The sequence below is a fragment of the Rhinolophus ferrumequinum genome, chromosome 12, assembly GCF_004115265.2.
Source record: "Rhinolophus ferrumequinum isolate MPI-CBG mRhiFer1 chromosome 12, mRhiFer1_v1.p, whole genome shotgun sequence".
Classification (NCBI taxonomy): Eukaryota; Metazoa; Chordata; class Mammalia; order Chiroptera; family Rhinolophidae; genus Rhinolophus; species Rhinolophus ferrumequinum.
Window position 1 is genome coordinate 54,000,356 of NC_046295.1, and position 27,566 is coordinate 54,027,921.

General features: G+C 39.3%; 1 protein-coding gene across 1 annotated transcript in view; it reads left to right on the plus strand.

Annotated features, from left to right (window-relative positions):
- Nucleotides 1-27,566, plus strand: part of TDRD7 (tudor domain containing 7) — a 70,567-nt gene that overhangs the window by 18,829 nt on the left and 24,172 nt on the right. The window contains exons 5-9 of the mRNA XM_033123753.1: nucleotides 1,147-1,220; nucleotides 3,725-3,942; nucleotides 11,820-12,400; nucleotides 15,462-15,648; nucleotides 26,628-26,739. Coding sequence (XP_032979644.1) covers nucleotides 1,147-1,220; nucleotides 3,725-3,942; nucleotides 11,820-12,400; nucleotides 15,462-15,648; nucleotides 26,628-26,739 — 1,172 coding nt within the window. The remainder of the gene's footprint in view (nucleotides 1-1,146; nucleotides 1,221-3,724; nucleotides 3,943-11,819; nucleotides 12,401-15,461; nucleotides 15,649-26,627; nucleotides 26,740-27,566) is intronic.

Sequence of the window (27,566 nt, forward strand, 5' to 3'; positions counted from 1 at the left end):
GAAAAAATCTTGAAAACAGGTGGAGAGAAATGACACATCACCTATAGTGGAATGTCAGTTTTACTGACAGTGGATTTCTCATTCACAACTGTGGACGAAGAAAATGGCACTTTTCTGAAAGAAGAAAAACTCAATCACAAATTCTCCCTGGGGTACCAAAAAAATGTACACAAGTGGACACTTTGGTCAACATTGCTCAAGCAGTAGTTCGCCATAATCAGAAGTGTCTGGACACTGATGGTAACCACTTTGAGCACCTCTTGTAATTGCAGAAGTCAAACGTGCCTTGTATTCATCTTTTGTTATCGGTATATGTTGAATATTACAATTGTAATAGTTTTTCCTTTCTTAAAATGTATATGCATATTTTTGGCTCCCTCTGTATATCATTCTATTTATTCTTACAACATTCACACTCCCTTGCATGTACCAACCACTGCCCTAGACACTGGGAACACAGGTAATTAAATCACTTGGAGTCTAGTGAGGGAGACAGACATGAACACAAATTATTTCTGTGTGTGTGTGTTTCTTTGTCCTCAGATTTGGAAAAATCTCTATATATCCAATATAATTCATATAAAATCATTTTGGTGAGCGTATGAGGTGGGGAATCTGTTTATTTTTTTTCTAAGTAGTTATTTGAGCAATGCCCTGTCTGGTTTGAAATGCCACTTTTATCATGTGCTAAGATATAATGTAAATTAAGTGTTTCTAAGCTCTCTACCACTTTACTTATCTGTCCAACTATTTTAAACGTTGTAACTTTATAATACATTTCAATATCTGGTGATAAAAGTCCCTCATTTTTTAGTTGTATTCCAAAATAGTCTTTATGTTCAATTCTTATTCTTTGCATGATTTTGTTTATTTTATATTGCTTGTTCCTTAAAGGTGATTTATTGAAACTCTGACTTCCAAGTTCTTTTAAAGTCCTAGTTTAAATTTAGCTTTTAATACATTTTTCTCTGGTTGCATATGAATCATGAAAGTTGATTCTAGGTATGTTTTCATTTCTGCTCATTTTGAAATATTTTAATGACTTGTTTTGCTTTTCAGTGCCACAGAAATGAAAAGTATAAAGTTTAAAACTTGGTATTGACTTTGCTATTTGAATTTTAATTTACTTTTTTTTTAATACCTTAGGTTTAGCCCAAAGGCATCCCTTCCACCACCTTTTCAGATGCATCCCTCAAGAACCTGTACTAAGGAAATGAGTGGTATGTTTTCTAAACATTAGCTTCATGATACATCTTGTCTCCTGGAGCCTTCGAGCCCCAAGAAAAATATCTGGTGGTGGCTTTTGACACTCACTCTCATCTTCTCCTACTTGGAGTATATCTTACCTAATTTTAAGTTATGAATTGAAATGATCTAAAGAGGAAATAAATAATACCTCCAAACATATTATTATTCCGACTGGAGGCCTTCCTCAAAACAGACCTATTCTGTTTCATTCCCACGTGTCACCTGCAGAGATACTTGTGTCCCTTCCCTTGTTACCCTATCACTCATTAGAGGTTAAGATTGAAAGTACGTAAATATGTGACCTAAATTCGTAAAATAATTTCAGATACTTTATCATGTAAAAACTGGAACCCTAAACTGTGTAGTGACCACTAATCATTTAAATATGAATGTAAATGATTCCTCAGGTTATAAAATCCAAAAGGGCTGTTAAGGAAACAATTGGAGACATAATAAAGTCAAAGAATCTGAAGATTAGAAATGTACCCACTCTTATCCTTTCTCCTCCAATCAAAGTGTAAATCCCCTGCTTATAGACCCGCCTAAGGGACACAGTGTTTTCAGAATTAGTACTTAGGTTGCATGAAATTAAAATGTGATATTAAATGTTTTGTTGCTTTAAGTATGATTCTTACTGAATTGAAGTCAGAATTTTTTTCATAAGAACACATCTCAATTATTTCTTATAGAAATTAATTGAATAATATGATTTTTGTGTATATCAATTACTTTTACATATGCATTTTCTGAAATATAGTCATGTTTCAGTAAAGTCGTATACCCTTTAGAGGTAAATCCTTTTAAATTAGAGTAAACTTTTTCAGCAACACAAAGGGGACTTGTTTCAGGAGGATTACAATTCACATGGCAGCTGATATGCACTCATTGTTTTCTTAACAGCCCTTTTGGATTTTATAACCTGAGGAGTCACTTATATTTATATTTAGATACTTAGTGGTCCTTGCACACCGTTTAGGGTCCCAGCTTTTAAATGATGGAGTGTCTGAAATGATTTTATGAATTTAAGTCCCATATTTTCATATTTTAAATCTTACCCTCTAATGGGTGAGAGGATGACAGTGAACACAAGTATCTCTGCAGGTGCACACTCGTCCACAACCTCTTCCAACTGCTGGCAGCCTAGGTGACTTCCTTGATTTAACAGAAGGTACAGACGCTTAGATGACTCCATTGGCCCCACAGGGCAGGTGCACTTGCAGACTCCAAACTGTGCATGAACTATTGACACTCTCTTTAAGTGGCATATGGCCACTCCTGAGAAACTCATCTTTTTCTCTCTCCTAGTCCTTTTGTATCATTATTCAGGAAGAGCTTAAATAAATTAGCTCTTCCTTTAGTAGGAAACATGTATGGACATCCTGGGCCCTTCTGTTCCCTGAGCCAAACTGTCTCAGGAAGGCCAGGTCTCGTGCCCTGTAGTGGGTAAGACAGAGTTCGGTGTCCAGCCGTCCTCAAGGAACAGCTCACCCTTTGGTGTCCTGGCCTCCTGAGAGGGCAGTATGCCCAAGCCACAGCCTGTGTGTTTAGACCAGGCAGTTAAAAATAAACTGAAAATTGTTGAGTCTGAGCAAAAATCCTATGATTAAAATATGAACATGTTTTTCTTATGGTTGGTAATTTTTAATGGACTCTGATCAGTATCCTAGTGAAATTTAGAAGAGATTTGGAGTGAATTTCATAGTTATTAAAATATCAGAACTGTCTAGCTATAGTGAACCCTCAAATTTCTTTATTGTCTTAGGATGTTAACTCAGGCATTCTGAGTTTTAAATAAAAAATAAATGTGAATAAAAAAGCTAGTCAGCACTTTATAAATATTCATTCATGAAAGATAAATGATTTGAATTGGGAAGATAAAAATAAATTATAAATAGTTACATTTATAAACAGGGGCTAGGATCAGTATTGTAAGTGGATCGTTTTCTGTGTATTGATAAATTATTTTTCTCATTAATAAAAGGGAAAATTAATCATATCCTAAAACCTGGACAATTTTTTTGGTTTCTATAAAGTGTTCTTCGATCTTACTATTAAGGCATTATCCTCATGCTTTGCGGAATATAGCTTTAAATTCAGCATTACACATATACCATTATTATCTAAAATTTAACCTTTTTTAGTTGCAATGAGAATATTATTGGTTAAATAATAAATTTCATTATTGTTTACGAAGCCAGATCATTCTTATGTGTAAATTAAACTATGAAGCACCCTTGCAAAGTAAAGGGGTTAGGTTCCCTCTGTGGGTGGCTGGTGATCCTGCTGGTTATTTCAGGGTTAAAAATAGAATGAAGTTGTCTTGGTCTGCTTTTCCTAATCCGGTTCCCTTCTAAACCTCTTGACCCCCACAAGCCTGAAGTATAACCAGGCCTAATGACATAAATATTAGGTAAATGAGGATAATCTAAATTGTTAAGCATTTTGGTTAATCCTATCCTTTTTTTTAAATTTAAAGATAATTTAAATCAGAGTGTTGAAAAACCAAATGTCACATCTCCTGCCTCTAACACTTATAAAATGGATGAGGTTCAAAACCGCATAAAGGAAATACTAAACAAGCATAACAATGGCATTTGGATATCTAAGCTTCCACATTTTTACAAAGAGTTATATAAAGAAGAACTTGATCCTGGAATTTTACAACAATTTGAGCACTGGCCTCATATTTGCACGGTAAGTTTCCCTTATTTCTCCTCCTGATGCCCTCTCCCTGCCTCACTTTCAGATTCTGGTATGATTCTTACTGAGTTGAAATCATTTTTTTCCATAAGAACACTTCTCCATGTGTTCCCCATGGTATTAGCTGTATCACCTTTTATCCAGGGAGCATGAAGCACTTTACATAATATTGCTTCGTGAATCTTTATCTCTAAGATTAACACATATAGGTTCTTATTTATAGAAGTGTGTCAAGGGTTAAGGGCTGCATGTATTATAATTGCTGTTTTTATATGTTTTGTTTTAAAGTATTTTAAAAATGCATTTAATATGTATACCATTTTGTATTGAACTGCTACCAATAGATACTGATAGCTTTACCATTTTAGTAATGAACTTACTAAAAATAATAAATAATAAAACTTTTTTTGGATTTGCCTCAAATTTTATATGCTTGTTCCTGAACATTTTTAAAGACATTCAGCTGAACAAATTTTAGTTACTTTGTTGTATATTATACTACGAATACAACTAATATAACTGTATATGTAACTATGTATTAGTCTATATAACTATATTAATATATATAACTAAACTAATATAACTAATACATAACTAAATATATAACATAACATATTTAGTTATATTTTAGTTATTTTAATAATTTATAGAGTACGTTATTTTTATTTTTAAATTAATATAGTTTCAGATTTAAAATTTTTACAAATTTCTTTGGAGAAAAAAATTGGAAAGTGAGCTGACATCAATTTCCATAGCTATTCCTATTTGAGAGTCTATTATTATAATAAAATGATGGATCAGAATAGTTTATTTAGAAATCTTAGTTTAGCCAGAGATAGAAACAACTAGATTCTTAAACCAAAGTAACTTTTAGCTGTTTTGTAATGTTTTATTTACATAGAATATATTCAACAATATAATTATTTTAAATGGTAGCAATAGCAACTAGTTGATGCTTCTAAGCTTGTAGAATTAAATATGCATGACGATTAGTGTCTGTTAGATGGCTTTTATTTCTTTAATATACATTTTGGCCCCAAACCCTGTTGGGCAAAATGTAGGCCACTCCCTCTTTACAAGCACCTGGCCTAAAAACAGCACATGTTTTTGTAACCACTTTTTTTCTCCAGGCCATGACACCCACTCAGGTCGCATGTGCAGGCAAGAAGCATTCACTCATCCATCCATCATGTTTGCTCATTACACCATTTACTGTGCACCTGCAGGTACCAGTCACTGCCTTAGGTGCTAAGAACACAGTAGGGCAATGTGACGGTTTAGATTACGCAGCGTAATGTGGGAGAACAAGAAGAAATATAAAACTCTGGAAATAAGACTGTCTCCCTTCTTATAGTCAAGGATGTTTAATGAACATAAGAATGTTATTCCCAAGGTTGCTATTCAATTCATTTTAGTTTTACTCCTTTCTGGGAAGAATTTTCCCACTGGGTGCAGGTTTAGCAGCATTGATGTATCCCCTCCTCAGACTTCCCTAATTTTGAAGGGGCTTCTGAGGTTACCAAGGATGCTCGATTTGAAGGTTCAGGGCCTGGAGCTCCTTCTTGGAATGCATATGGTTTTATTTTTTTAATCCATAGACATTCATGAACTTATAGCATGTCTTCAACAAATTTAGAGGCTTTTATTTGAATCATCAAGATACACATATAACTCATCAAACTTTGATAAAAAAGACATCTTTGGAGTAAAAATTTTAAAAACTTCAGAAGTTCTTAATGTATTATGTTTCTTTTTATTTTATACTCAATAATTATTATTTGTGTCGTTTAATTTTGGCTTTTTGGGGAAAGCCTTCATCCTTGCTACTCTACATGTTTACAAAGCCCCAGAATTTCTCTTCCTAGGATTGTAGGTGAGAGAGTATCTCTTTGACATTAAAACTTTACCTGAAATGAGTGGCTTCCTACTAAATTTCAGATGCTGAAACAACTGACATTATTTTTTTGGTTGCTGTTTTTCAGCACTGAGATTCACTTTGATGCATGATTATTTTCTGTCCAGTAGTGAGGGTGGAACATAAAGCAGAAATATAATACCCATTTTTTATCTGTAAGCTATGTCTCAACTTTGAGTAGGACTGTTTAAATGCAGTCACTGTCAGTCGTTAGGTATGGTCATTTGTGTCTAGGATGCTGAAAACCGCCAGTCTTCTTGCTGTCTGTTGATATTTTTCAAAAAAAGTATCTTAAACCTCTGAATGTTTTTTTAACAGCCTTCTGGCAAACAGTTTTAAACAGTTGCACCATGGTTTTTTAATCCAGTTTTAAACAGTTACACCATGGTTATTTTCCCTTTGTTCTGACTTTGTCCAGGCTGATGCAACTGTAAGCAAGGTCAGACAGTCTCAAGCACAGTACAGAGAATTTAGGGTAAGAAAAGAAAGACTTGGTAATAGGTATCTCTCTAGATGCTTTGTTGTAACAGAAGAAGAAATCCAAGTGCAGTGTACTTCTTTCTTTAAAAAAAAAGCATCCTATATAAAAAAGATTGAAAAATAAAATTAAAAGAAATAAGAATTACCCATTGTTCTACCACCCAGAGATACGCACTTGCAGGGATTTCCATTTGAATATCAGAATGGGCAGCATCAGCTTCAGACACCTTACTAGCAGCTCTGAAATTTTACCTCCATGGAGGTTCTAATCAGCTGTATGCTCTAAGCTACTTCACAAGGATGCTGGATGACATTTGGCACATGCAAAAGGATGCTTTGAATCTGTTGTTCTTAACCATTTGGATCTCTCCAACAACAAAATGTAGACTGAGAGTTTTGAAAGCTAAAGAGAATATAAAGTCATGCTAACAATGGTGAACCAGTTTCATAGTAATCTTCTTAGGCAACCTGTGGGGAAATGGAAGTTGTGCAGAAGCTGTCTTGGAAAGGCAAAGAGCCCAAGATGGTAAGCCTATAGAGGCCACGGATACTGGAATCTAAGAGTTCTTCCCATTGGGTCCTAGGAGAAGGACAGCAACACCTCTTGGTGTTGGATTACTGAAGAAGTGAAAATAAACAGCAGTGATGCATTCTCAGGCTTCATGGTATGGATATACTCTATATAGCAACGGCAGCAGAAGCAGCAGGGAAAAGTAAATTGAAGACTTGAAAATATAGTCATAATATCTAATTGAAATCCAATTTCTTTTCTGATTTCTCACCAATAAAAAGAAATATGCAATGAACACATTGGAACCATTTTTAAATTTAATTTCTGTGAACATCTGAATAGGAGAAAGACAGACTAGCACGGTGGTGAAATCAGAATAAAGAAGTTGAGGAGGAATGTGCTGTTGCTGTCCTGGAACTTGAAACAGAGAAACAACTAGAGGGCCCTGCAGTGCAATGGAAAGAGTCTGGGCTTTGGAGTTAGATTTTTGCCTTGCCGTTTATTATTAATAGCTGTGTTACCCTCAGCATACAAATCCTCCTCTCAGGGCCTCACTCTGCTCTAAAATAGGACTATTTCTACCCATCTCAGAGGGTTGTTAGAATTAAATGAGACCATCTATAAAAAGCAGCTGCCAGTTACAGTATCAGAAACTTCACAGGTGTTTAGGAAAAGGCAGTTATTTTTTTGAGGGGCAGCCCAGCTTGAATTAAAGCAGGTTAAAACCCACTGGTAAACCAGAGACATGCCCAGCAGGCTCCACAAAGGAACTTATCTCAATGAAAACAAAGGAAAGAGGGAAGAATAAAAGTTTAAACGTAAAAAAATAAGGCGCAATGAACGACTGAAATCAAAGGTATTGAAACTCCAAGATGAGGTGAGTTTCTGCCGTCTTAGCGGAACAGAACCCCCCGCCCACGGCAGGCCGGACGTAATGAGAGCTGGCCTGGAGTACCTACTTAGCCTAGAAGGCACAGTGCACAGTGACAGCCTCAAGCTGGCCGCCAAGCTCATCCCCCAAAGCTCTGCACACATTTCACCAAAAGACTCCATTGTCTTCCTGAAAGAACCTGTGAACAAGGGACTAACCTTGGGTCATGCCGAAAGAAAATGATACGAAGTTTTCCTAATATAAATAGTTGTAGTCAGCATCAGTGAAAAGTCCTTACTCGGAAAAGGGGTGGGAGTGAAAGAGAGTATAAGCCTTGAAATATGTAGAGCGTATTAAACTACTCATCTAAAATAGTGGAGGGCCAGCCCGGTGGCTCAGACGGTTGGAGCTCTGTGCTCCTAACTCCGAAGGCTGCCAGTTCAATTCCCACATGGGCCAGTGGGCTCTCAACCACAAGGTTGCCAGTTCAATTCCTTGAGTCCCGCAAGGGATGGTGGGCTCCGCCCCCTGCAAATACGCTGAGCTCCTGGATGGCTCAGTTGGTTGGGGCAAGTCCTCTCAACCACAAGGTTGCCAGTTCTACTCCCGCAAGGGACGGTGGGCTGCACCCCCTGCAACTAGCAATGGCAGCTGGACCTGGAGCTGAGCTGCGCCCTCCACACCTAAGACTGAAAGGACAACAACCTGAAGCTGAACGGCACCCTCCACAACTAAGATTGAAGGGACAGCAACTTGACTTGGAAAAAAGTCCTGGAAGTACACACTGTTCCCCAATTTAAAAAAAAATAATAATAAAATAAAATAGTGGAGAGATTCTCTGGGTAGATGGTTTGTAAACAGGAGTAATCCTCTACAAGGAACATTTAGCTTTCCCTTTGATTAAATCTCTGTAGAATGTGCCATAAATAGTTGTACTTTCTTAAACAAAAGCAGCTAAAAAAGTATAACCCTTCATGAATATACAGGGTGTAGCATCACCACCATCAGTAAACTGCTACAGAATGGCTGTACTGTCTTGGGTTTGTACTGGATGGTGATCATATAAAATGAAATTTAGAACTTCATTTAGAGCTTCAACACAAAGAACCACTACTGAATGGAAATGAAACTCTGGTTCGAGACCCAAACAACTGCCTTGGAAAACTTTTTGATTTAATTGGACAATACCAATTCTGTTATAGAATCCCAAAGAAAATTCTAATTCCATAAGAGACAGTAAGTTTACTTCAGCGACCCATGCTGCAGTTAGAAGGTCAGGCTTCATAGACTCAGAGGAATTTGGCTTCAAGAACTTTAAGTTTACAGCACAGGTAAATTAGAATGGAAGAAGTTAAGATCTCTTAGAATTGAGGAGAAGGAAGTCTCTGGATATATAGAATGAAGACTTTTTGTGTGTGAACATACAGGGCTTCTGAAGAAGTTGATGTTTTAAGTCCTTGAGTCTCACATCTATCAAACCTCATATGTCTGCTCCAAACTTAAAAAATACCCAGAGAGGTGTGAGAGAAGTATCTTATTCAAGTTGTGATTCCAAATGAGGCAGAATCAAGCTAAACATAATGAACTTGGGGGATAGAAAGTGTAAGGCATATTAGATACCAGAATTTTCTGATGATCACTAAAGGAGATGGCTTGAACTTCATGGTATAGGTAATCTTTTATGTTACCTTTTTGTCCCTCCTCTTGGGGGGTGGGTGAGGGTCCATAGATAGTAAATATATGGGGTTCCAGGTCATGCCAGTTCCCATGGCCTGATGACCTTTTGGGTGGATATCCAAAATCAAAGAAACAACGTAGAGCCATAAATCAAAGGAAACATGGAAAAAAAGGGCAGGATTGTGTCTTCTACACTACAGGAGGCTTTCTACAGAATAAGAGACCTTCTGACCCTCTTCTCAGGTATCTACCTGAATCAGGTAGACTAAAGAAACTAAACACTGTATCAGCACCCTCGTCAGAGATCCGACTGAAATGGTTTCCTTCCTGATTATGACAGGAAGGAGAAATAAAAGCCATGTTTCAAGTAGCTGTTGACTTACCGCAGTCATTTGCGAAGGCCAGAAGACAGCTGTTCTGTCGTGGGGGCTGAGACAGGAGATGAACATGTAAATCTGGTCAGATGTACCAGAGCACAGTGAAGGATAGACATCATGCTCTAAGCCACATTGCGGCGATTCCTTACCTCTGGGGAGATTCTTGTAGGCCGGGGATAAATATAGTAGTAGGTCTCTTTCCTAAGTCCATTTACCAGAAAATTGAGAAGAGACAAAGACACATTTTGTGGAGGACAGATGATCATAGTAGAAAAGCAAATTTTCATTCGTATGAAAAATTTTAAAACAAAGAGTTTAAGTTGAAAAAATTACACTTCTTTTAAGTTTTTAAGTTGTATTTTTAACTCTAACCAATATGAGTTTCATGATTTTTTTCCTTTTGAATTTGAGTAACCCTTCAGCCATTCTCCAAAGATTGGTTAATGAAGTGTGTGGACTGGGCATATTTTCCATATCACTGAACTTATCCATGAATATTTGCCTAACATATTGAAGGACATATGAATCAACTCCAGTTAGTGTCAAGTTCAGTTCCTTAAGTCAAGCCTATGTTTAATCTTAGTAAATGCTGATTGGAATTTAAAGAGGCCAAATCACTGGAAAACAAAATGGGATTTAGGCTCAGAAGTAGTCCTCTTGAGATCAAGAAGAAGCATATTGGAAAGTGCCTATAATTCAGGGAACTGGTCATTTGGAGTTAGAGGGTGGTTATTTACTTTAAACAATCCAAATAAAACTGTTAAGGAAAGAAATCTGTTTTCTAGTCCAGATGATTATCTAGCTATTGTTTGGACTTTGGATAAACTCAGGCTTATTGGTCAAAAATATACTTTATAGATTGACTGGCAAAGCTCAACTTAAATGCTGCAGACACACCGCCCTGGAAGCTTACATTTCAGAAGGTTATAAATAACTAACTTCAGCCTAATCAGAGGTCAAGAAACTTTTTTGTAGAAGGCCAGATAGTAAATTTTTAAGGCTTTGCCGGCCGGCCAAGAGCTATGCCTGTCACCACGGTCTAGCACAACTACTCGGCTCTGCTGTTGCAGTGCAAAAGCAACAGATAAACAAATGAGCACGGCAGTGTTCCACAAATAAATACATACATACATAAATACCTTTATACGGAGTTTCAGTTAATTTTCACATCACAAAATAATTTTTAAAAAAATGTTTTCCACCATTTGAAAATATGAAAATCATTCTTAGATCATGGGTTGTGCACAAACAGGTGACAAGCTGCATTGGGCTGGGGCTTATAGTCTGCTGACCACTTGTCTACAAGTAGAAAGTCTTAGAACGTTGGAAAAAAGTTGCTGTACATCAGTTTCTTCTCTTATATAGAGATGCCATCATGCCATGCCTCTCGGGAATGTTATCAAATAAAATTAGAAACTGGATGAGATACACATGCCAGGCATTTTTGACTCTTGTTCATTGGAGGGGCAATGCTTTCCGCTAACTTTCTACTGTAGTGGTTGTAAAAACTGTACCTTAACTCTGGAGTGTCTTTTTCTAAATAATGGAAGCTGAGGGTTTTCTCGGGATATTGCAGGAAGAAGAGAGGCAGCACTTCAGTTTCATCTAAATATTTCCTAGCTTTCTTCCCAGTGGTTTATTCCTGACAGTTCTGATACTTTTTCACAGCTTCATTCCACCTTGTATTCAGTCAATTTTGTAAGTTGTTGCTTTGGATCTGACAGAGAGAACTAAATGAGATGTGTTGTGTACACATCGGAGCCACTCATTATCTCCTTGAGTTGTTGGAGGCCAGATACCTCACAAGAGAAATTAATACTATTTTATTTCCATTTATTTCTGAAATGTGGCTCATGATGTTATTTGTAGGTGAAGGCAATGCATTAAAAGCTTAGTAGTTGAGAAGAGTGAAATGCACACTTGCGTTCTCTTGATTAATTGGAAAATAGTGTTGCTGTCAAATTCAAAATTAATTAATGTGTTTTCAGGTTGTTTATAGTCGTTGAATTATCTGTCATTGGTTTTATTTAAAATTTTCAGGTGGAAAAACCTTGCAGTGGTGGGCAAGATTTGCTTCTTTATCCAGCTAAGAGAAAGCAGCTTTTGAAAAGTGAACTGGACGCTGACAAAGTGCCTTCATCCCCACTACCTGCTCCAAAACAAGTCACATCGTTAAAAGGATGTCCAACAGTTATGCCAGGAGACTTTAAAGAGAAAGTTGCAGAGCTGCTAGGGAAATACTCAAGCGGTCTTTGGGCCAGTGCACTCCCCAAAGCATTTGAGGACATGTACAAAGTGAAATTCCCCGAGGATGCCTTAAAAAATCTTGCCTCGCTTTCTGATGTGTGCACAATAGACTACATTTCCGGAAATCCCCAGAAGGCCATTCTCTATGCTAAGCTTCCATTGCCCACTGACAAAATCCTGAAGGATGCAGAACAAGCACATGGCAATCATGATATCAAGGCTATGGTTGAACAAGAATATTTGCAGATAGAAAAGAACATTGCCGAAAGTGCTGACACTGTTATGGATACAGTTCCTCCGTTAATCATTCCAACTGAGGCATCCCCGTCTGTGTTGGTGGTTGAACTGAGCAACACAAATGAAGTGGTTATCAGGCAAGTTTTATTTTCTAATTGTTTAGGGTCCTGGTGTACTGTTGTTACTTGGCTGTTCTTCCCATGCCTGGGGGGTAAGGAAGAATAATATATTCTAAGTGCTAAGAGTTATAATGAAGTACAATACTATATTCTTTTTTCATATCTTGCACTTTTCTCTCAACTACAAGAACTTTTTTTGTCTGTATCTCTTACGAGATTGAATTTTTATTTCTTCTTCGTTATGGTTGTATAAGTACATTTGGCTCTCCCAATACATGGTAAGCATCTTGAAATCAGAGTACTTAAAAAATTAATCTCTACATATATTCTTAGTATTTGTTAAATGTTCAAAATATACAACTATTCTTGTGAGAAAAGATTGCTAACAGTTTTAAATATTGGAATGACCATATGGTCTGAACATGAAAAAGATATCTACATCCAAAGCATAATGGTAATGTATAGCATATTAATGTAGAGCATAATGGTAAAAAATGATATCTAGTTCATAGAAAAAGCCAGCTGCCCAGTAGGTAGTTAATGCTATTTAATCTGGGACTCTGTGGCATCTCCTAAAGGTTGAAATAGCTAAACACCACCTTCCTAGTATCATACATCAGATTACTCGCAGACCTTGGACCCAAAGGTGCTCTGGTTCTTGAGCCTTTTGATACCATTGCCTGGAGGAGGAGTCATCGCCCAAGTGTCTGGTGATAACTGGAATTACCAAAAAAAAAACAAAAACAAAAACAAAAAACAGCAACAAAACAAAAACAGAAAACCACAGTCCAGCTCCAGGTGCTTGATATGAACTTTTGGAGAAAATGTAGAATACCCAGAAAATATTGAAAGACTATAATTTGAAGTTTCTGACTCAGGATAAAGAATGGGAACCAGTGTATCTGGACCACTGGAGGCACCAGGTTAGGGTACGACTGTGGCTGGACAAAACAGAAGGCCGAAGCAGAGCAGAGCCCAGGCTTCTACACGTGCAGTGTTCTTATGTTTGGGACTGTTACTCCTCCAGTCAGGGCTGAGCTGGGAAGGCCCAAAGAAAGATGACAAAAAACCAAGTCCTTCAATGAAAGAATAGATCAAAAATATTAAGCTCTTCTATTTCAACAAACTAAGTCTGAATGGATAATGAAATGAGAATCAAGTATCTTGGAATGCTCAAACTAGAAGAATGTATAGAAACTTTAGAGAGGTCTTAATTTTATACAGGGTAGTAAATGTATAAAGCGTTTAGTCTAAGATGTGGTATGGCCTGAAGATATAAATAGATTGCTAAGGGTTAGGGGTCCCACTGTGGTTCACTAATAAATTCAGGTAAAGGAAGGTTGATGAGCCCATTGCTAACTTTTACCATTTGGCATTTAAAAAAAAAAAAACAATCTAAGTCTGCCTCCTTGGCAGGATCCTTTGGTGTCTGTTACCAGTAGGCCTTGGTCTCGTTGTCAGAGACCAGGCACCCAGCACTAGCCTGGATCAGTCATGTGATTTCTGATTTCTTACCAAAGGGTTGGCAAGAGTTTGGGTCAGTTCTAGGACTTCAGTAGGAGGGTTCCAGTCTATTCCAGGATATGAGGATCAGGGTCCCCAGATTCTCTAGATCCCCTTTTCCGGTGTAAGTTGGAATCCTGGAGTCAGCATTGCACATGTTCAGCAGACGGGGAATGTCTGCCGTTAGGCTGATCCTAGGCCATGGGTGTGCGCCCCTACCCTGAAGACAGCAGATTCCAGCTGGGCTGAGACCTGTTCTAGACCTGCATCTCCACCCAGGCCGTCAGTGGGCTGGAAGCTAGGCCTGTGACTCACAAATGGTCCCGAGAGGTGCTGGAGCAGAACCCTTGGGTCACGTATGGGAGTCTCTTGTCTCCGGTCTCAGAAATTAACTTTGTACAACTTTGTACTTACGGCTTACCTAAATTGGCCTGCATGCGTTCATTGCCCACTTGCTCAGGTAATTTGGGGACAATGGATGACCTCATTCTTGCCCCTGCTCACTGTCATACCAACTGTAACAGCATCCCCCTACCCTCGCCAAGCTGTGCAGAGAGCAGAAGTTGCCTGCCGATCTCGTGCTGCTTCTTACCACCTTCCTGCTCCCTGGCAGGAGCCTGTACTAGCAGACTACCAAACCACAGGTTACTGCTCCCAGGCCTGTAACAGCGCTACAGGGAGTTCTGTGAGACTCCGGGTCCCAGGAAATGGGCACCTTTGGGGCAGAATTGCAGATCTACTAGGAGACTATTTAGAGCCAAGAGTGCAGCTACATTCCAGGCAGTACCTTAACATTTGTAAAGCTCAACAAACTTAAATGATAGAGTATGACGAATCTCCTATAGCTGTTTCTGGAGTAAGTGATATGCGTGTAATAATTTGTTTTAAAAATAGCCATTGCCTTAAAAAAGGCAGTCTTTCCATCTGTGTAGGACTTTTTAAAGTGTTTTTTTTTTTTCCTCGTAACAATAGGTTGACTCTGGTGTCTTTTGCCCTGTTGGTAATTTCCAAGAATACATGAAAACACTCCAGAAGGAGTAGTACCTTCATGCTCTATAGGGCCACTTGGGCCCAAGGTAAAAGCTAGAACAACACAAAGAACACTCATGGCAGATCCGCCATCTCCCTGGGCAGGTGACAGCATAGCCTTCTATCTGACAAGTCTCTATCCTCTGGCTGTGACAGCTCCGGTCACAGGAGCCAATCTTAATTCATCAGGTTTTTACATCCTGTAAGGAGACCTTTGACTGAATTGTCTCTGCAGATTGAAGGGCAAAAATACAACAGCCTATTTGTGGCAGAAAGGAAATAGTGTGTTTTGATAACAAACTGGGACAAGGTGACTATAGTTGTCCACAGCAGAAAATTGTAGAAAGAGATAGGAAAGTAACCTGAAAAAGTACTTCTTAGAAAGCATACAATTTAAGAGGCATTTAGCTAGGACAAGTTATCTCTTTTATTACATCTGAGACTGGAACCAAAGGTGGCAGTAGGAAAGCAGTGATATTAATGAATTCCTGTAGATTGCCTCCTTCTGCGTTGCTTCATTTGTGTTCTCTTCCTGTAACTAATTCAGGTATGTGGGCAAAGACTATTCTGCTGCTCAGGAGTTAATGGAAGATGAGATGAAGGAGTATTACAGTAAGAACTCGTCCGTCACACCAGTCCAGTCTGTGCATGTTGGGCAATTGCTGGCTGTAAATGCCGAGGAGGACGCCTGGTTACGGGCACAGATCATCTCAATAGAAGAGAACAAAATAAAGGCAAGCTCTGTGTACTTTGTCATAGCATTATGAAGACAAGCACATAAATTTTCGAATAAAATGTTGCTTCTCATAGTGTATCCTAAGGACACAATGCATAAAGTGTATTTAGTTTTCTCCAGAAGTTGAAAAGATAATATCTATACAAGATGATCACTGTCAGCTTTTGAGTCAGTGGTAGTTACGTTATCTCAGATTCAGTTAACAAAAAATGAGAGAAAGAAAACAAAATTCCCCCCCTGGGAGTATCTATAGCCCAGTATGCAATCAGGAAGAGCCCTTTATTTCCATTCCTGGGGAACATGTAGTAAATACTGATCGGCGCTCTGTGGGCTTTTGGTCAAGATCAGTACTTTGGAGCGAGGGAAGCCACACAGTCAGAGTAGAGGACCTTCCTCCGCTCTCTTCTGCAGTCACCTGAGGAGACCCCCAAACAGGGCTTGGGTCATGCTCTGAGTCTTGGCCTCTGGGTCATCTTGGAAAGGTCAGAGAGCTCCCTCACCATCTCCTTCACCAGCAGGCTCCAGGACTTCCCGACTTGGCCATATTCCTGCTGCTCATCTCTGTCCTGCCACCTCTTCTTTCCCTTAGTGCAGAGACCGAGACCTGGAACTCTCTCTCCTACAAGGCACAGTTTTATCTAGATTTTCTATTTCTATGGCCTCTGTTCCATAACATAAAACCTGTTCCTGAAACTAATATGATATTGTACGTCAACTGTAAGTGAAAAATAAATTTAAAAAAATTTTAAAAATAAAAGCTGCCCCTTATGCCAGTGTCAGCCCCTGGCAAACAATCTCTCTTGTGTCACTAAGTGCAAATAAACATTCCCTGAACCCAGACTTAAGTCAATCGGGTACTCTTTCCTGACACCCCTGCCTTCAAGCACAGTATCAGGAGGTGAGAAAGGGTTGCTTGCTGTTTCTTACCCAGTTTGTTCAGTAGGAGAGGCGCTGCCACCCAGCCACAGAGAAATTTAGGAAATTCCGTAACCACACCTACGAAAATAAAACTTTTAAGCAATTTGATCTGACTTGAAAAATCTGAAAATTGGTACCAGTTTGGGAGGTTTCTTATAAAGTTAAAAACCTAACTCTATGACCATTAAGTATATGCACAAGAGAAAACATAGGTCCACAAAAAGGCTTGTACACACATTTGTAGCAGCTTTGTTATTATAATAATAGTCCCAAATTGGAAGCAACCCAAATGTTCACCAACAGGTGAATGTATGAACACATTATAGTTTATCCACATAATGAAGTACTGTTCAACTATAAAAAGGAATGAACTACTGAAAACACAATCACATGGATAATATCTCACAGACTATCAAGAGAAAGAAACCTGACACAAAAGAGTTACACTGAATGATTCCATATAAGAACGGGTAAAATCTATCTGTAGTGATAGATTCAGATCAGTGTTTGCCTGGGACAGGAGGTAGAGGGAAGTTAATTGCAAAAGGAGGGGCAAGAGGGAAGTTTTTGGAAAAGATGTGGTCTTTTACCTGTTTTTTAAAATTAAAGTTTATTGGGGTCACAATTGTTAGTAAAGTTACGTAGATTTCAGGTGTACAATTCTATAATACATTATCTGTATCTCACATTGTGTGTCACCACCCAGAGTCAGTTCTCTTTCCATCACCATATATTAGACCCCGTTTACCCTCTTCTAGAGCCCCCATCCCCTCTTACCCTTTGGTAACCCCTAAACTGTTGTCTATGTCTATGAGTTTTTCCTTCATTTGTTTGTCTTGTTCTTTTATTGTTTTCAGTTTTATATGCCACATATCAGTGAAATCATACGGTTCTCTACTTTTTCTGTCTGACTTATTTCGCTTAGCATTATAATCTCAAGATCCATCCATATTGTCACAAATGGTACTATTTCATCTTTTCTTACCGCCGAATAATATTCCATTGTGTATATATACCACAACTTCTTTATCCATTCATCTATCGAAGGACATTTTGGTTGTTTCCATGTCTTGGCCACCGTAAATAAAGCTGCAGTGAACATTAGAGCACACTTGTCTTTATGGATAAATGTTTTCAGATTTTTTGGGTAGACACCCAGGAGAGGGATTGCTGGGTCATATGGTAATTCTATTTGTAATTTTTGAGGAACCTCCACACTGCCTTCCATAGCAGCTGCACCAGTTTGCATTCCCACCAACAGTGTATGAGGGTTCCTTTTTCTCTACAGCCTCTCCAACACTTGTTACTATTTGTCTTGTTGATGATAGCCATTCTAAGTGGGGTGAGGTGATATCTCATTGTGGTTTTTATTTGCATTTCTCTGATGAATAGTGATGTTGAGCATTTTTTTCATATGTCTACTTGCCATTTGTATGTCCTCTTTGGAAAAATGTCTCTTCAGGTCCTCTGCCCATTTTTCAATTGGGTTGTTTGTTTTTTTTGTTGTTGAGTTGTGTGCGTTCCTCGTATATTTTGGATATTAGCCCCTTATCGGAGGCGCTGTTTGCAAAAGTCTTCTCCCATTCAGTTGGTTGCCTCTTTATTTTGTCAGTGGTTTCCTTTGCTATGCAGAAGCTGTTAAGTTTGATATAGTCCCATTCATTTTTACTTCCCTTGCCTTTGGAGTCTAATTCATAAAATGCTCTTTGAACTCAAGGTCCATAAGTTTAATACCTATGTTTTCTTCTGTGCAGTTTGTTGTTTCAGGTCTTATGCTTAGGTCTTTGCTCCATTTTGAATTAATTTTGGTACATGATGACAGATAGCAATCCAGTTTCATTCTTTTGCATGTGGCTTTCCAATCCTCCCACCACCATTTGTTGAAGAGGCTGTCTTTTCTCCGTTGTATGTTTTTTGCTTCTTTGTCAAAAATTATCTGTCCACATTTATGTCAGTTTATTTCTGGGTTCTCAATTCTATTTCACTGGTCTGTGTGTCTGTTTTTCTGCCAGTACCATACTGTTTTGATTATTGTTGCCCTGTAGTACAAGCTAACGTCAGGGAGTATGACACCTCCAGCATTGTTCGTTTTTCTTAAGATTGCTTTGGCTATTCGGGGTCTTTTGTAGTTCCATACAAATCTGACGATTTTTTTGTTCTATTTCTTTAAAAAATGCCATTGGGATTTTGATGGGGATTGCATTAAATCTTTATATTGTTTTGGGTAATATGGCCATTTTAACTATGTTGATTCTTCCAGTCCATGAGCACAGAATGTCTTTCCATTTCTTTGTGTCTTCTACAATTTCTCTAAAAAATATAGTTTTCAGCATATAGGTCTTTCACATCCTTAGTTAAGTTTATTCCTAGGTATTTTATTCTTTTTGTTGCAATTGCAAAAGGAACTTTTTTTTTTTTAATTTCTTTTTTCTGAGATTTCATTGTTAGTATATAAGAATACAATGGACTTTTGTACGTTGATTTTCTAGCCGGCAACTTTACTGTATTCGTTTATTGTTTCTAATAGCTTTTTGGTGGAGTCTTTAGGGTTTTCTATATATAGCATCATGTCATCTGCAGAGAGTGATAATTTAACTTCTTCATTCCCAATTTGGATGCCGGTTATTTCTTTCTCTTGCCTGATTGCTCTGGTGAGGACTTCCAACACTATGTTGAAAAGCAGAGGTGATAGGGGACAGCCCTGTCATGTTCCTGAATGTAGAGCAAAGGGCTTCAGTTTTTCATTGTTAATTATGATATTAGGTGAGGGTTTGTCATATATGGCCTTTATTATGTTAAGGTATTTTCCTTCTATACCTGTTTTATTAAGTGTTTTAATCATAAATGGATGTTGTATCTTGTCAGATGCTTTTTCTGAACCAATTGATGTAATCATTTGATTTTTGTCCTTTATTTTGCTTATGTGATGTATCACATTGATAGATTTGCGTATATTGAACCATCCTTGTGCCACTGGGATGAACCCCACTTGGTCGTGATGAATAATCTTTTTAATGCTTTCTTGCATTCTATTTGCTAGAATTTTGTTTAGGATTTTTGCATCTGTATTCATCAGAAATATTGGCCTATAGTTTTCTTTTTGTGTGTAATCCTTACCAGGTTTTGGTATCACGGTAATGTTGGCCTCATAAAATGAGTTGGGTAGTATAGTCTCTTCTTCAGTTTTTTGGAAGAGTTTGAGTAGGACAGGTATTAGATCCTCTTTGAAGATTTGGTAGAATTCACTAATGAAGCCATCTGGTCCCGGATTTTTGCTTTTGGGAAGGTTTCAGATGACTGATTCAATTTTCTTACTGGTGACTGGTCTACTTAGATTTTCCAATTCTTCGTGATTCAGCCTAGGAAGGCTGAATTATATGTTTTTAAGAACTTGTCCATTTCTTCTAGGTTACTGAATTTGGTGGCATATAGTCCTTCATAGTATTCTTGGATGATCCTTTGTATTTCTGTGACATTCGTGGTAACTTCCCCTCTTTATTTCTGATTAGTGTCTTTTCTCTTTTTATCTTAGTGAGTCTAGCCAAGGGTTTGTCAATTTTATTAATCTTTTCAAAGAACCAGATCTTTGTCATGGTAATGTTTTCTATTGTGTACCCTGATTGGGGGCATAAATATTGATGACTGTTATGTCTTCTTGTTGTGTAGTCCCCTTTATCGTTATGAAATGTCCATCATTGTCTCTTGTTACCTTTTTATCCTGAAGTCTGCTTCCTCTGACATAAGTATGGCTGCGGATGATTTTTCTGGATACCATTTGCTTGGCGTGTCAATTTCCACCATTTCACTTTGAGTCTATGTTTCTCCTTGTAGCTGAGATGTGTCTCTTGAAGGCAGTATGTGGTTGGGTTTAGTTTTTTTATCCAATCTGCTACTCTGTCTATGCCTTTTTATTAGTGAGTTTAGTCCATTTACATTTAGGGTGATTATTGATATATGAGGATTTCCTATCATTCTGTCTTCGGTTTTCTGGTAAGACTGTCTCCATTGTTTCTTTGCCTTTTTAGTGTTGTCTGTTATTTCTGTGGGGTGGTATTCTGTGATTTTTCCCTCTGTTTCTTCTTTTATTACATTGTATATTTCAGTTCTGGATTTTTTTCAAGTGGTTACCATTAAGTTTATCTAAAAGAAAGTTTCACATTTAGAGTATTCCATTTTCTTCAGAATGCTTACTTTCTCCGTTCCCATATTCCAGTTCAGGCCTTTATTCTCCCCCGTTTTATGTTTTGGTTGTCACAAATTATCCCTATTTATGCTGGTCTAATAGTCTCCTTCAGTATTTCTTGTAGTGCAGGTCGTGTGTTAGAAAATACCCTCAGCTTCTGTATGTCTGGAAAGGTCTTTATTCCTCCTTCATATCTGAAGGGTATCTTTGCTGGATATATTATTCTTGACTCATAATTTCTCTCTTTCAATAGTTTGAAGATTTGATTCCATTCCCTCCTGGCTTGTAGAGTTTCTGCTGAAAAATCTGATGATAATCTAATGGGCTTTTTTTTTGTAGGTTACCGTCTTCTTTTCCCTGGCTGCCTTGAGGATTCTTTCTTTGTGGTTAATTTTTGACAGCTTCAATACACTGTGCCTTGGAGAAGGCCTGTTGGGGTTGAGGTGTTCTATTTGCTTCTTGGATTTGAGGATCCATTTCTTTCCACAAGTTTGGGAAGTTCTTGTTGACTGTTTGTTTGAATATACTCTGTGTTCCCTTCTTTCTTTCTTCTCCTTCTGGTATGCCCATTATTCTTATATTGCTCTTTCTGATGGAGTCAGAAAGTTCTTGTGGAGTTCTTTCACTTCTTTTAAGTCTCAGGTCTCTTTCTTCTTCCATCCGTGTCATTTCCAGATTTCTATCTTCGATGACATTGATTCTTTCCTCTATCTGGTCAACTCTACTACCTAATCTGGTTGATTCATTCTTCATTTCTTTTATTGAGTTCTTAATCTCCAGAAATTCTATTTGGTTCTTTTTTAAAATTTCAATCTCTTTGGTAAAATGTTCATTTTGTTCTTTGATTGTGTTTCTGAGTTCATTAAACTGCTTGTCTGTGTTTTCTTGCATCTCATTGAGTTTTTTAAGAACTGCAATCTTGAATTCTGTCATTTAAATCACATATTTCCATGTCTTTAAGTTCATTTTCTGGAGACTTTTCATTTTCTTTCTGAGCTGTCTTGTTGCCTTGGTTATTCATGGCAATGAATGACTTATTATTTCTCTTTCTAGACATCTACAGGAGTGGGTTCTACAACAGGTTGATAGAAAGAGGTCCTTCTTTTGTTTTCCAGTAGGTGTGGGCAGAATGCTTTATTTTCTCTACGACTGCAGCCTTTTATTCTCTCTTACACAGTAGTGTTGTATTTTCTCTGCAGTATTCCAGCTTCTCACACAATGGGGCGATTCCCTGGAACACGGGTTTCTCCTCTTTGAACAGTTCGCCTGGGTCATAGGGCGCAGCCTCCGTGTGGGGATGTGGAGAGCTTCTAAAGTTCCAAAGCTCTTCCTGCACCAGATTCAGAGCCCGTATGTTTCAGCAGCTCTGTTTACTCCTGCAGGGATCCGCCCAGATAGGTGGGGCCAGGGGCGGGGTGAGTTGTGAGAGGTGGCCCAGAGCAATGGCGGCGACCACCACCACGGCTGGTCCTGCTTCCACAGCTCCCTCTCCTTTGCCGGAACTAGTTGGGCTGCGAGTCCGTGTCTGCGGTCCACAGTTCTCAGAACTGCAAATATTCTGTTCTTTTGATCTGACTCTGCTACTGTTCCGCTTTTAGCACAGGGCAGGTGGGGGCGGGGCGAGCTCTGGGACGGTAGGGAGGGGGCGGCTAGTCTCAGTGCCTAAGGCTTCCATTCTCTGCGGCAGTGAGGGCTTAAACCACCATTTTCAGCCTTCTTCCCTCAGTCTTTGCTCTGAGGTCTGTGCCGTGAGTGTTGGGTTCAGCCGAGTTTGTTATATGTTGTCCCCTCAGCCTCTGTTATCTTGATTATGGTATTATGTGGGTATCTACCTTTGTCAACACCCATCAAACTATACTTTAAATGGGCATTTTTTAAAATTCAATGTAAATTATTCTTGGATAAAGTTTGAAAAAACAAATCTGAAAAAGCTAAGGACCAAGTTGATAACTGGCCGACAGAGAGCACAGTGCGATTAGCAGCTCAGGTGCCAGTCCCGACTCTGCCTGTTTAATGGTTGTGTGCCCTGGTCAAGTCCCTCCATTCCCCTGGGCCTGCTAAGCAAAGGGGTTGGACTAAATGATTTATAGTCTGAGATCTTGGTCCCCAAGGACTCTCCTTCGCTTTCCCTTCTCTGTATCTGGAATGTCCTTTCTTGGGGACATCACATGTCTTCACTGGCATCTCCTCTGGGAAAGAAAACCACAGAGGGGCCAACCTTTAACACAGGTGTGTTTGGAGGAGTGGGGATGACAAATGTTTGAGAAAGAGTACCAGAACCAAAGCCAGAGCGCCCCTCAGTGGAAGGTCAGGACCCCAGGAAGAGAGATGGCACTGGGGCAAAGAGTGGTGAGGGCAGGTTAGCACATCTCAGAAACCCTCGGGTAGCAGGGCCAGGAAGTCTGTCTAGGTCATTAGGACCCCATCGCTGCTTTCTGCTCACTGAAACCTGAGTGGCCTCTAGTGGATAGGGGATAACTGCCCCAAGCGTTCCAAGATAAACTTCTACTTCCCGACCATTCCCCTGCCCTTAGAAAGGTCAACAAAACTTAAACTATTTGAAGACATAGAGATTTCTTATGAAGAAATGAACTATAAAGAAACTCTAGTGACACATTAACAGTGCGACCATGTTTGCAATAAATAAAGCAAATATTCCACAAGGCTTTCTCGCAGTCTGAAATCTGTAGGGCAAAAATCACTTGTGCCCCCTTCCTTCGTTGCCTCTACTGTGGTAGTTTAAGCTCTGGAGTCATTTAAACCTGAGTCCAAGTCCCAGCTCTGCCATTTCCAGCTGTGTGGCCTTGGAAAAGATATTTAACTTCTCTGATTCCTTACCTGTAAAATCAGATGCTACCATCATCTGCTTGATATACGAGTACTTTTCATTCATTTTTTTTTTACTATTCTGGGGTGGGGGACAAGACAGATCAGTCCTTGTTCTTAAGAAGCTTATCATATTCTAGTGAAAAAAAAACAGATAATGAGCAAGTAAGTACACAAGAAATAAGTGAGACAATTTAAGTACAGTGAAGGAAATAACCACAGTGCTGTAATAGAAAATAACTGTAATAGAAAATAAGCAGGGAGATGTGCTCTGGTTTATTTGCACCAAAAATTGTTCCAGTACCTATGTGGGGAATGGATTGTAGTGGGGCAAAGAAGGAAAGTAAGACCAGTTAGCTACTGCAATAGCCAGCAGCTTGTAAGCTGAATTAGGGTGGCAGTAGCAGAAACAGAAGTAATAGGGCACATTCAGGATGGATTTGGAAGTAGAACTGCGAGGGCACTAGTTCACTAGATGTGGAAGGTAAAAAAGAAGATTCAGGATGGCTGCTGGGTTTGGGAATTGAGCAACTGTGTGGAGAATGGTGCCCTTTATTGAAATTGGAAAGTCAGGGAGAAGAACCAGATTATCAAGAATTTGTAGGCCCTGTTAGGTATGAGAATAGTTGTCACATTTCACATGGATGAGCTTGGAGTTCAGGGAGAAGTCAGAACTGGAGAAATTCCAGGTTGGGAGGCATCAGCATATAGGCGCTACCTGAAGTCATGGGGCCAGATAAGATCACTTAGAGAAAGAGTACTCAGAGAAAGGAGAAGGGGACCTGGAACCAGGCCCTGAAGTGTGCCAGGATTTAGATGGTGGGCATAAGAGGAGCAGAGAAGACTGTAAGAATGGCCAAAGGAGAAAGAAAACCAAGAAGGCAGTGTCATGGAAACCAGAACAAGAAAGTGTCTCATAAAGGAGGGGGTGACCAGCTGAGAGCTGTGTGCTGGTATTAGGAATAAAAAGGGTAGCTTGTCATATCGTACAGTAGTAGTAAGCTCATAAGGCAGCAGCAGTTGTAGCAGTTCTGGCCTGATCTTGTTTCGCACGTGCCCATGAACCAGACAGGGATGAAATTTTCCCTTTATCTGGAGAAACCTCAGCTAATTGGCAAGTCTTGTTTCTCTTGAACGATGCCATGCCTGACAGCGAGTACTGATTCCCTCCCTGCTTTCCACAGACCTTGGTGAGTAAAAGTAACAGGAACATGGGGCCACCCCCTAAGGTTGGCCTGACCCACACCCACATTACTCAGGTGACTCTGAGACCTCCTGCCACTTGGTGGTGCCAGAGAACCAGGAATTGATTGGGGCCTGATGCCAGGATTTATGAACCTCCTGTGCTGATCCTAGGCCGTTAGAGAGAAACACTGCTCACCGCTACTGAACAGAGCAAAGGACACAGGGCACAGGGTGGTTAGAGCCAAACCGGGTGATCCGTTTTATACACTTCAGCTGCCATGTAAATATACGGTATCCTGATTCAAAAAAAAAAAAAAAAAGAAAAGAAAATAAGCTCCAAATGTTTGTTACAAACCCTTTGAAGAGTTTAGAGCAGTTACTCTTTAGTCTGTTCGTGCTAGGAAATATATTCTAAATTTCCCAGGAATCATGATTTTACATGTTGTGTCCTGTTGTCGGATCATGTTATCGCCACTTTAGGTCTGGGAAGAGCACAATCCAAGTTTTAGGTGGCGGTAGCTATGAAAGGAAACAAAAGCTGCCTGAATCCTGAGGTTGTGGGAAGGAAGAACAGGTGCTGATTTGGGACTGGAGCACAGGACCTGTCTGCTGAAACGGGGCTGCCTGATACGGGGACTCTGCCAGAGATAGGCCTCAGGGAGCATTGAGTCAACATACGGACTCTAATTGATGATCCTTTCCCACGTGGGATACACGGGCCCCACCAACCCAGTTATCGGTGGTCAGGGAAAGGTGTTAGTGGTCTCTGCCCTTTTTTCCCTTCAATTCTCTGCTGGGGAGAATTTTTGTTTTGTATGTTTAATACTATAACCAAGGTACTAAGAAGCTGTGAATTTTATTTTCCTGCAGAACGTAGGACTCTCTGTTACTTGGTCTTTCTTTGCTAGGCCTTTGCCCTGGATTTTGTTGTTTTTGTAATAACCATCATCTACTTTAATTAGAGAACATACTAGGTATTCACCACTTTCCCTCAGATTCTTAGTTATCACTAAACCACAGCTTAGTGTTTTCAGATTTTATTATTCTCAAAAAAGTATTTATTCCTTTTCAAATGAAGGTTTTATTAATACTTTAAAAATAATATCCAGGATCTTATTTATTTGTGCTGATGGTGAGGCTGTGCTGTGCAGGTTTCTGTACACACAGAACTCTGTCCGGCCGTACTGAGGCCTTTTATTGACTGAGCTGCATGAAGGCCTAACCTGTCTTTACACCCTGAAGAAAACAAAAACAGAAGCAGAAGTATGTGCTTTTACAGTACAGAGTTCAATGTTTTCCAGCCATGACCTCATTGTTGTCATCGGCAGAAAGCATCTCGGTTCCTGGAAGCATAATAGCTGAGAGCAGCCATCGCACGTGCTGCTTTGGGGATTTAGAATCTGATAAGTGCCACCAGACTGACGCTCTCTAGAAACAAATCCTGCTGCTTGAGGATGCCAGTCCTTGGTGGAAGTGTGTAAATCAAAAGGAATGAGGCGAGGCGGGCGTTATGATGTGAGTGGGAGTGTGCAGCAGTCAGGGCTGGCAGAGCCAGACGGGCGTGCGGCTGAGCAGCAAGGCGGCAGCGTTCAGCAGCCTTCCCTTGTCTCCCCTTTGACAAGGGCGCAGTGGAGGAGTGGGGCCTGGGGCTCAGGAGCTCCCGCTTCCCTCTTCCCAGCCCCAGCCTTTCTCTTCTGGGCTAAGTCGGAGGCACCTCTCCTGGCATTTCCCGGGCAGTGTAGCGCCACTTAACGTGACGACTGTGGAATAAACTGGAACCAATTAAGTGTACCAAGTGATTTTTTAAGAAGGGAGGATAAAGACTTTTATTTGAACCTAAACCTTGTTGTTTTTGTTATCATTAGGTATGCTATGTTGACTATGGATTTAGTGAAAATGTTGAAAAGAGCAAAGCGTACAAATTAAACCCCAAGTTCTGTTCACTCTCATTCCAAGCTACAAAGTGTAAGCTAGCAGGTAAGAGGAACTTTTTTTTAAAGCCCTTTCCATTTTGATACATTATCACCAGTGTAATTTTGGTTAAATCCTAAAATATGCTACGTATCTCAAGGTTTTATAATGGGTTATTTCTTGAAAGGTATAAATTCATGTCTAATGTTGTCTTTATAAGATGTGATCATTATAATACTATTACAATGTTTGTGCTATATTTTTTTGTTATATATAACATGTAATATATTTCATTTTATTACAAACATGTCTATTTGCTATCTTAAAGGGTTTTTTTCGTCGTTGTTGTTACTGGCCTAGTAACAACTGCTAGAGGCCCTTTATCATGGGATTCGATCAGTTTAAGTCATGTTGTTCGACGTATTGTGAAGTGACTCCCAGCTGCGTTCCCACTGAGATGGGCTCTGTGGGTGCTGCTTGTTACCAAGTAACACACCCTCATGTGCCCAAGCGCGAGTTGGCCTACAGGTCATGTGCAGGCTCTGGCACAGTCGATGTATCACTGTTCCTTCCTTTCCTTCTCGAGGAAGCATAAGGAATGCAGGTGTGTGAGAGTGACATTGTAGGGATAATCTGACAGTCTGGAAGCGTTCTAGTGGCCGTATTAGTGAGGAAGAAAGGCATTGAAATGGAGAGCCTGAGCTCAATTCAGAAAGTGATCCAGATTCTGTCATGAAAATTAGCCCTGTGAAGAAAGACCTCCTTCCAAGCAGGGATAAGTCTTTTTGTCAGAGGAGCTGGGTTTGGCTCTATCTGTGAGATAAACCTCAAGTAATTTTGAAAGCCTGTTACAAACCTGTAGGAGTTGGTTTCGAAAAGAACATATCAAGGTC